The sequence below is a fragment of the Triticum aestivum genome, chromosome 4A, assembly GCF_018294505.1.
Source record: "Triticum aestivum cultivar Chinese Spring chromosome 4A, IWGSC CS RefSeq v2.1, whole genome shotgun sequence".
NCBI classification, from domain to species: Eukaryota; Viridiplantae; Streptophyta; class Magnoliopsida; order Poales; family Poaceae; genus Triticum; species Triticum aestivum.
The window spans coordinates 248,990,617-249,001,073 of NC_057803.1; the positions used below are offsets into that span (position 1 = coordinate 248,990,617).

The window sequence follows — 10,457 nt, forward strand, 5'->3', positions numbered from 1 at the left end:
GCTCCACTGTCGTACTTCTTCCTCCTATATATACCTACGTACCCCCAAACGAGAAGATATGAAGCCAAAACCCTAATTCCACCGCGGTAACTTTCTGTATCCACGAGATCCCATCTTGGGGCCTATTCCGGAGCTCCGCCGGAGGGGGCATCGATCACGGAGGGCTTCTACATCAACACCATAGCCTCTCCGATGAAGTGTGAGTAGTTTACCTCAGACCTACGGGTCCATAGTTATTAGCTAGATGGCTTTTGGATCTCAATACAAAGTTCTCCCCCTCTCTTGTGGAGATCTATTCGATGTAATCTTCTTTTTGCGGTGTATTTGTTGAGACCGATGAATTGTGGGTTTATGATCAAGTTTATCTATGAACAATATTTGAATCTTCTCTGAATTCTTTTATGTATGATTGGTTATCTTTGCAAGTCTCTTCGAATTATCAGTTTGGTTTGGCCTACTAGATTGATCTTTCTTGCAATGGGAGAAGTGCTTAGCTTTGGGTTCAATCTTGCGATGTCCTTTCCCAGTGACAGTAGGGGCAGCAAGGCACGTATTGTATTGTTGCCATCGAGGATAACAAGATGGGGTTTTTATCATATTGCATGAATTTATCCCTCTAAATCATGTCATCTTGCTTAAGGCGTTACTCTGTTCTTATGAACTTAATACTCTAGATGCATGCTGGATAGCGGTCGATGTGTGGAGTAATAGTACCAGATGCAGGCAGGAGTCGGTCTACTTGTCTCGGACGTGATGCCTATATACATGATCATACCTAGATATTCTCATAACTATGCTCAATTCTGTCAATTGCTCAACAGTAATTTGTTCACCCAACGTAAAATATGTATGCTCTTCAGAGAAGCCACTAGTGAAACCTATGGCCCCCGGGTCTATCTTCCATCATATTAATCTTCCAACACTTAGTTATTTTCATTGCCTTTTATTCTACTTTGCATCTTTATCATAAAAATACCAAAAATATTATCTTATCATATCTATCAGATCTCACTCTCGTAAGTGACCGTGTAGGGATTGACAACACCTTATCGCGTTGGTTGCGAGGATTTATTTGTTTTGTGTAGGTGCGAGGGACTCACGCGTAGCCTCCTACTGGATTGATACATTGGTTCTCAAAAACTGAGGAAAATACTTACGCTACTTTACTGCATCACCCTTTTCTCTTCAAGAGAAAACCAACGCAATGCTCAAGAGGTAGCAGAGCAAGAGAAGAACAATACCAAATTTACCTTTCCTGATGTTGAAGATGGATCATTGATCACTCTATATGGTATTATGGTAGTATTATTGGTACCGGATCTTGTCAATCTCAGACCTACACAAGTAAGGCTTATTGAGGAGTTTGGTTAGGATGAGTGGCACAAAATTCAAGCAAGTTTTAGCCAAGGTATTGATGATGTTGAAAAAGATTCACAAATTGCAAGTAAAGCAAATAGATAAAAACCTATGATATCACTTGGAGCACGCACACAGAAGATAAAAGGGATTCGTGCAACTAAGGGATGAGCACAAAATGTGTTACCATGGGAAATGTTCGTGTTGCACGAATACAAGAAAGACTCTAGCACGATTGCTCAATGGGCGTGATACGTACTTGTGCACAATATAAGAGAGACAAAACGTGTCGTTCTTCTGTCCCAAGTATGCTATGTATGTATGACCCGAGATGATCAATGGTATGCATTGTGGCTCAATGTTATTGCTTAGAAGATCTTTGCATTCTTTTCCTTTTGCTTAAAAGCTTGCTCCTTTTTGTGTGTATGATGTTTTGCCACTTATGCGAAATGCACAATCCAAGATAGCAATGATATATGCACAAGGAACTATGACACAATATGATAAGGTGATATGAACATGCTATGAAGCTATGCGGCGTATGTATCACTAAAGTGCACAATTAACGTAGCCCGAGAATTCTCAAGTGGCTAGTATCGGTGGGCAAGTGACACAAATGGCTTGGGGTTATCAATGCAATGGCAAGGGAAAATGCAAAGATGTCGTCGGAGTTACTGTCCTTGCTTGCGGCTATGGTGTCAAATGGTGAAGCGATTGTTGTCGATGTCAAGTCCATGGCAATGATGAGTGGCGGTGGTGTTGATGTCGAACCGTCCCTAATTAGCCGAAACACCATAGGAAACGGGAACTGCAACTCAAAATCTCAAAGAGATGTGGGTAAGAATTGGTCAGTAGGGCTATTTTTGGTGGGGATTTTTGAAATTGACAAACTACAAATTCATGGATAAAAAACAAAATCTCACAAGAACCAACAAAATGGTAGGGCTATTTTTGGTGGAGATTTTCGAAATTGAACAAAAAGCAACAAAATAGGCTAGCCAATGGGGGGGAGGGACTCCAAGATGTTTATCAACCTATGCTCGGATCCAAGATGTTGGGGGTGAAAACCTAGGAGGTGATCTTCACACTTGGAGGGGGGGAGGGGGGAAATCAAACACAAACACAAGAGGAGAACTCACATGACAAGATCCAAGGTCACACATCCACTAAATCCACATACGCATGCAAGATTCAAGATCCAAATCCAAGGAGAAAAATAGCAAAGGGTAGTCCTTCCCAATACCTGGATGAGTTGAGGTCTTGATGATAGTCTTCTCCAATCCTGGGGAGGAGGTCTTGATATCCACTTGGGGATCTTCTTCTAAGAGGTCTTGATCTCCAAGGGAAGAGGTAGATGAGCAAATCTCTCTCTAGATCATAACATATGCTTTGCTAACCCTAAAACGGAGGTAGGAGACGAATATTTATAGTCTAAGTGAGGGAAGGGGTACATGGGCCTCTGCCCGAGTCGCGCGCGCACGCAAAGGCCGGATGGGTGGCTGCCCGGATGATCCGGGCAATGTCCGAATGATCTGGGTGGTCACCCGGATGATGCGGCTCGGTCACTGCTGTTGTGGCCGGGTCGGATGTCCAGGACGTCGTCCGGACGTCCGGATTCGTCCGAATGATCTGGGTGGAGTTCCAGATGATCCGGCTTCATGGAGAGGCTACGGGTGTCTTCGGACGCCTTGGCTGGATCGTCTGGAAGGAGGTCTAGATCATCCGGGTGGATGTTGACTTGTCTCGTTTGCTCTTCGTCTTCACATTCTTCTTCCTCAACCGCTTGGCCTTGTTCTCTAGCTTCTCCATGGCTCGTCCTTTGGTACCTAAATATGCAAAGTGTCTCCGCTTGAGGTAGTAGCCATGTCTCATGTGATTCGAAAGGAAGTTGAATGAGGGAGTTCACCTCGGTTTCGATGACTCTTGCATGAGCCCTTGTCATCGGTCCACTTGGTGCCTTGTGAGACGAAGATGTGACCATGAGGATGACTGAAGGATGCTCTGCATCAATGTGGCTGAGGTTTTAGAGCAATATCTCTAAGCACTTGAGCAATTAGACAATTCTCAAAATCTCACCCCCTTTTAATAGTATTGGCTTTCGTATCGACTCAATGTGATTTTGGATCACTTAACCAAAAATGTAGAATCTTACCTTTGCCAACACCTTTGCTTAGTAGCTTGAGAGGTCCACATCTAAATTCAAAAGCTTGCCTAAGTTGAACTCTTCCTGAAATATGCTAAGGAAAACATTAATCCAACAACATATATGTCGATATGAATTACCAAAACCACAAAGGGAGTTCACATAAGGGATGACGGCCAAGGGAGTTGACACACATCCTAGGGCAGCCAAAACTCAACCCTAGGTCATACAAAGCCCATGGGCCCCAGTGGAGGTGACGCATCACCCTCTGACTTGAATTCTATTGCAGCATTTTAGCAGTAGTGTCAAGCTCATTGCAATTTTGAATGTGACAAATTAGGTTGGAAAATGCACAAGCTAAGCTTCCGGACACAATAGACGTGGTAACTTGTCTTGGGCAGCCCAAAGTAACATGGGTGTACTTCATGTACATCACCTAATATTGTCACTTTGATTTTACATCATTTCTTAATCAAGTGTAGGGGTAGTATAGGTAGTCAGGGCTGTGTGCATAGCAGCAATGTCCTCATCATGGTAGCTCAGCAACACGCATACATGAAGATAAAAATGCCAGGGCCGCAAGGTACCATGACCATAGAAGTCTTGCCAGAACAAGCGAGATGCAACAGACCCAACTATGGTCCCAGGCAATCATGCAATTACAAGCTACTCCCTCCGTTCCAAAATAGATGACTCAACTTTGTATAACACAAAGTTGAGTCATCTATTTTGAAACGGAGGGAGTATAAGGTAATAAGGGTAGACGCCACAGTCTACGACCCAACAAGGCGCCCAGTCGATCATATTCAATTACATCATTCTTGGCAATGAGCATCGGTATAAGTTTCTCTGAGACACTAATCCAAACAATCTGGATCTACTATCCTGGACCGATACTCACCAAAAGAGGAAAAAGGACAAACACACATGATTACCATAAATTTTATTGCCTCCACGGACGTGTTGTAAGATGAACAAACATCAGGGTCATAAGAAAGACCACAGTGCTGGAGGCAACCGATCACACAACCCGATCGGGAGGCATAGCGCCATCCTTGGAATTACAACCGAAATAGTAAAGCATACGCGCATGTGCCCGGTTAACATATCTGTGGATAATTGAGTGCTTTTGGTTTTCAACCAAGATTAGGGCACACAAGTAAAGACAATCTATGTAAGCATTTGGTACAGATGGAATCCTAACCAAACTGCACAAGACTAGGAAGATCAGCACTTGCAATAATTCAGCAAGATTCAATGGCAATAAAAGCTAATTTCAACGTGCTATACGTCGAACAATACAGTCCAGTGGGGTAAACATCTAAAGAACAAAGAAAAACTGTACACCACCATATCTTAAATCAACGACATTAAGGAAACATTTTATAAACTTTATTGAGACTCTGAATGATGATTCTGAAAGAGTAATTGTCAAACTAAAAGTTCATAGAAAATCAGCAATAACTGAAAAGTAAAACTTGATATAACTACAAAATAAAATTCAACTGTTAACGAGTTCTCCTTGTCTATGTTTGTTTCTGCCTTGAAGATATCTGGATAGGAGTAAACTGTAGAACGAACGAACAAGCATCACCCACCAGGCTGTCAATTGTGTCCTCCCATTTCTCATATGCTTTGAAGCCTATGAAAATGAGAGGAATACCTATTGTTGCATGTAAATTCTGATGTCATTAGTAGTCATGCAGATGATGCATTCACTAAAATTTAGAAAGCGAAGCCTGAAGTATTTCATTACCTATTTTAAATGCAGCCTCCGAAGACATGGCACTAAGGATGCTAACAACCAGTAGGAAGAATACCACCTGATGAAGAGAAAAGTGAACTCAGTTAGACATTAACATAAAACGTATGCCAGGTGTCAGTACTTAGCACAACATCAACTCATCAAGTATGTGAAGCGTACAAATATAAAGCATGAGATTATATCATGCCTTGAGAAAAAGTGGCCAATCATTTCCCCTACAAAGAGATTTTAGCACGCCAACTAATGAGTTCCATGATGAACTGACTGAACAAGCAATATGATGTGCCTCCACCTGTGAGATGTGGAAGTTTGAGGGCTCAAGTTTCTCAATCTTGTGGCCAAACCTGCAATAATTACCAAAATCACAATTTAATAAATGAGAACACTTGAGGAAATGCTAAGAGATGATTAAAAGACCCCAATGCTGTTTAACTATCTGGTAGCAGCTATATATTCAGCAAAATAAAGCACAATAAGAGAGGACCGTACACATTTGCAGGGAGCATGCCATGAATGAACAAGAACAGTGCTGTTAGTGAGAAAATTTTTGCCATTGCTGTGATAATGGTGTAACCACATGTGAATAACTGGTAGTAGATAACGGCCAATAGTAGTAGCACTGTCATTGTTTGCTTCGTATCTTCCCAAAGAAGCGTTTTTGCAACTGAAAGTAATTAGAAAACAATTAGTAATGATAGCAGGAGGAGGGGGAGGCAGATTGAGTCATACCATTTCCATTCCCAAGCAAAATCGAAGTCTTTGATATACTCCTTTGATTCTGAGCTTGCATATGGGAATACGACTCTATTGTTCTCTTCAGCCCATCCTGAAATTTCAAAACAATATGAATTGCTTATAGTTGAACATTCATAAGAGATAAGTAGGAAATGAACTGAAATTGTTCTTCAAATCATCCCACTCAAAAACAAATCAAGTCAAGGAAGGTCATTAATGAAAAAACTAGAGGACACAGTAAAACACCTTGAGTGATACAATGGGTTCATAACCAAGCTGATCTTTCGCTCTTGAGCAACTGAATGTTCGATTGCATGAGAGGAGCCTGATCCTTGACGGTGTCAACTGAGGAACCTTCATGCCATACTTGCAGAACGACTTGTAAGTCCATTCCACCACATGAGCCAATGGCATCATAACAGAGACAGGAATTTTTATTGAAGGCCTGCACAAAGGTCCAGTGCATTAGTATGCTGGTTACCAAGTCACCCAAATAAGTATGGAAGAGAACACTGATCCCTGATCCTTAAATGCTTACATAGGAGAAGAGATATCACTCCAGATACGTAAGAGAGTTGATGAAATAAATCTAGGGCACTGGAATGGTAAGATCTGAGAGTCAATTCAAGATACTAACAGCCTTGTACCATCCCTTAACAGAAAAGTCTACAATGGAATATCAAGGACAGTAAAACTAAGCTTAAACCAAGCCCTCTCACGCATCCTTACCTATGAGCCGTCCGATTTCGTGTTTGGGACATCCATGGTCGTCAGATCTGAGTTCTGGTCGCGAACTGAGCTGACTGTCCTATGGGCTGCTACTCTGGAAGCATTTTTGAAGGCCTGTGGTTAATTTGGGCCCGGGTGTACATACGACCTAACAAATTGGGCCTGATGAGCCTGTGGCAGCCTCCGGTATATACAGCCCAAAGAGGACTATCGATAGCCAGCTAGGGCGTCGTTTCGTTAGCAAGGTCGGCACCCTTCGACCTAGGACGATGCGCCGCCGCTGTCATTGTTGGTCACCGGAGAGAGAGAGACGCAATGGAAACGACGTACCGGATCAGGTCACCACGCACTGCCCAGATTGCTGATGTTCTAGAGTCAGCCGGTTGTTCCTTTTCCACCCCCTCCTCTTCTGACCCATCTCTCATGGGCGATGGCGACGCCTGCGCTCTCACTCAGGGGCGATGGGCGTGACAGCATGTGATAATCGCCATATCCGCATCCAGTCCTTCCTCGCCCACCGCGTCTTTAGCCAGCACCACCAGGTTGATTTGCGAGTGTTCGTTCAAATTTCAGCACATATTTCTCTTTTGTTTTCGCAATAAAATGTTACTGTTTTTTCCCAATACTGTCTATATATATTAGAATATTAGATAGAGAATTGTTTACCAATACCGTCTATGTTCCTCTCTTTATGTATCTCTGGCTCCTATGAGTCTATGGTCTGGTGGTAGTTACTCCATTAGATGCATCTGTGCTAAACATACAGGATGAAATCACTGTTAATGATATTCTTTTTGCAAGGAGCACTTGCCCTGATTAGATGAATTTCATTTCTCTTGTCTCAGTTTTGCTCGAGTAATAATGGTTTGAGGGTGATTTCAGTGTGTGGATTACTAACCAGCGAATGGGGCTGCTAAGGTAGCACGTCCCAGTTAGCCACTGGATCTACTGTAGGATTATTTGAAAATGAGTGACCAGTACTGATCACTCTTTTGATCTTGTTTCCAGAGCGCTATCAAAGGTTGGATGGTTTTGACTCTCTAAAGCAGATTTGGATCCCAAGAGCATGCTCATAATTGTTAGACTTGCTACTGATTGATAGAAAGGTTGGTCCAATAATATGTATTTACTTCATAGTACAATATGATTGATGGCATGAGGAATGAAAATCGTATGCTTTTCTTCAGAAGGTTCCCATTTAATGCTTATTGATGAGTTTTTTTTTCAAAATCTTACTCATAGTTATGTTTCTTTGCATTGCTCATGAAACTATTGAAATTCAATGGCAGGTTTTTCGAGGATGCTATTGGCAAGAAATAGTTCTCTGTGTACGAGTGATCTCATTGCTGCCTGCGTGCCTGAAAAATGGCCACATCCCACTTATAGGTTAGTATTATTCAGTATCCTCACATACATAAGCTGACACCTTGTTAAAGAAGCATAGGTTTGGCTCAGTCACACTGCCTCACTTGATTTCACCTTTTTGGTATTAAATAGAAAATCCAAGCTCCAGAGCTATGCCCCCGAGTTTGTTAGTTGAGAAAATTCCTTATTTGACACTGTCTTAAAATCTGGTTCCTTATTTGACACTGGAAAAGTTTTTCTTCCCTATTTGACACTAGTCCTAAATTTTATTCCCTATACGACACTTCCGTTCATTTTGAGTCTAAATGACACCTGAAAAGACAATTTTGCCCCTCATGTGGTATGTGTGCGCCCGTGCGTGTGCTGTTGCGTGTGTGGGTGCACGCGCACATGTGTGCTGCTGCTGCATGTTTGTGTGCATGTGTGCTGCTGCGTGTGTGTTTGCTACTGCGTGTGTACGTGCGCGTGTGTGTGTTGTTGCGTGCCTATGTGTTGCCTGCGTGTGTGCTGCTGCGTGTGTGTGTGTGTGGGTGTGTTGCTGCGTGTGTGTGTGTGCGTGTGTGTGTGTGTGCACGCGCGCGTGCGTGTGTGTTGGTGCATGTGTATGTGTTGATGCGTGTGTGCTTCTGCTTTCGCACTGATGCTGCGTGTGTGCGCTATTGCCCCCCACACACATACCACATGAGGGGCAAAAGAGTCTTTTCAGGTGTCATTTAGGCTTAAAATGGACGAAAATGTCATATAGGGAATAAAATTTAGAACTTGTGTCAAATAAAGAAGAAAAACTTTTTCAGTGTCAAATAAGGAAGCAGATTTTAAGATAGTGTCAAATAAGGAATTTTCTCTTGTTAGTTATAAGGGAATTTGTATGGAGTTACGCAGAAGCGCATTGGTCCGTAGCTAAATGATTATCTAATTCTATTAATTCATAGTTAACTGATTATATACCCTTCCATTGCAGGTCCAGATTGCAACACTTTTATGTCCACACATATCAGTCTAGGCTCTACAGATTCAGGAGGTGCTCTCGTGTCACTTTTGCGGTTTATGCCCCCATTAGCTTGTATCTCTGTCAAATAATCCTCATCTATGGTAATCATTGACTTCATTTGGATTATTAAGAGGTCTTACCATTTCATGTTTTTTTTGCTTGGTAAGGTTTGCCATCGAGTGATGAAACACGATCTATGTAGTAAATATAGAGGTACCTTGTTTTTTATAGAGAATATGCACGAAGCTCCCATCGTAATACTGAAGTTTATAATTCAAGTTTGATATCTCAAAAAAATACTATTCCTAGACCTACCCCTGAAGGCAATGGTTTGTTAATGGTGATTAGTATATTGTAATTTTAACTACTTGTCTCTTACGAATTTATCATCTCTTTTTCCAATTATTCTACAGCTCTGAAATTGGGCAATATCAGTTCATCATTGAGCATCAAGGTTCACAAAACCATCAACTATTAAGATGCCAATCATATGTGGGTCTGGATGGGAAAGAGCAAACAAGCTGCCATCTACCATGAGAGCCAACATAGGAATCCTAGCTGATTATAATTTGGTTTGTGTAGTAGACATATTTACTACTATCCTCCTAAAAACAAGTACGGGTGGTCTGTTTTGTTTTGTTATTGTCGGGGTAATTGACCACGGGTACCCCGAAGACAGCGAGACAATATTTCAAGACATCGGGGCTAGCAAAGCCCTTCAGTCCGACTGCTCAGGCCGCCCCACACGGCCCCCTGTCCGACTGCCCGGGCCGACTGCGCCAACCAGCCGGTGCCCGAAGTCAACCACTACAGCTCCGACCCGACACCGACAAGACGCCCATACCGCTGACGAGACCTATGCACTGTTGAGCAATAGTAACACACTGTAGCGGGCGTATCATGTCACATCGCTGTGCCCCAAATAGTATAAGTTAGGCCCCGCGGGCCACCCCTTGTCCCCTGGGCTCCCCTTTATAAGGAGCACCATGTCCCCTGAGCTCCCCTTTATAAGGAGCACCAGGGGAGGCTCACACGGGAGCAAGCTAGCTAGCTTGCTAGCCATCCATCCATCCATCCACATACTCACGCATGAGCACACGCATGAGCACACACATGCTCACGGCCACAAGCCATATGCCATTCGGCCATTAGAGCTTGCATGTCCATCCGGCCACCCGCATATATACGAGATCAGGTGCCCATAGCATTGATCTCAGATACAGCTCCAGAGCACTCTGTACCAGATATACCGCATATACTCGGACATGCAGGAGTAGGGGTGTTATCTCTCCGGAGAGCCCCGAATCTGGATAAACCACCGCGTGATACTCGCATACCCGTCCCTGGATATTCCGGCAGGCAGCAGTCTTGCC

General features: G+C 43.0%; 1 protein-coding gene across 3 annotated transcripts in view; it reads right to left on the reverse strand.

Annotated features, from left to right (window-relative positions):
• Positions 1-4,869: 4,869 nt before the first annotated feature.
• Positions 4,870-10,457, reverse strand: part of LOC123085918 (3beta-hydroxysteroid-dehydrogenase/decarboxylase) — a 28,655-nt gene continuing 23,067 nt past the window's right edge. For 2 of the 3 annotated variants that reach the window (XM_044507626.1, XM_044507624.1), the window contains 6 exons: positions 6,246-6,444; positions 5,994-6,090; positions 5,754-5,928; positions 5,452-5,608; positions 5,256-5,322; positions 4,870-5,162 (listed from right to left, as the gene is read on the reverse strand). In XM_044507626.1, coding sequence (XP_044363561.1) covers positions 5,026-5,162; positions 5,256-5,322; positions 5,452-5,608; positions 5,754-5,928; positions 5,994-6,090; positions 6,246-6,444 — 832 coding nt within the window. In that variant the 3' untranslated portion in view covers positions 4,870-5,025. Of the gene's footprint in view, positions 5,182-5,255; positions 5,323-5,451; positions 5,609-5,753; positions 5,929-5,993; positions 6,091-6,245; positions 6,445-10,457 lie in introns of all 3 variants that reach the window. The other variant, XM_044507625.1, reaches the window with a different exon arrangement.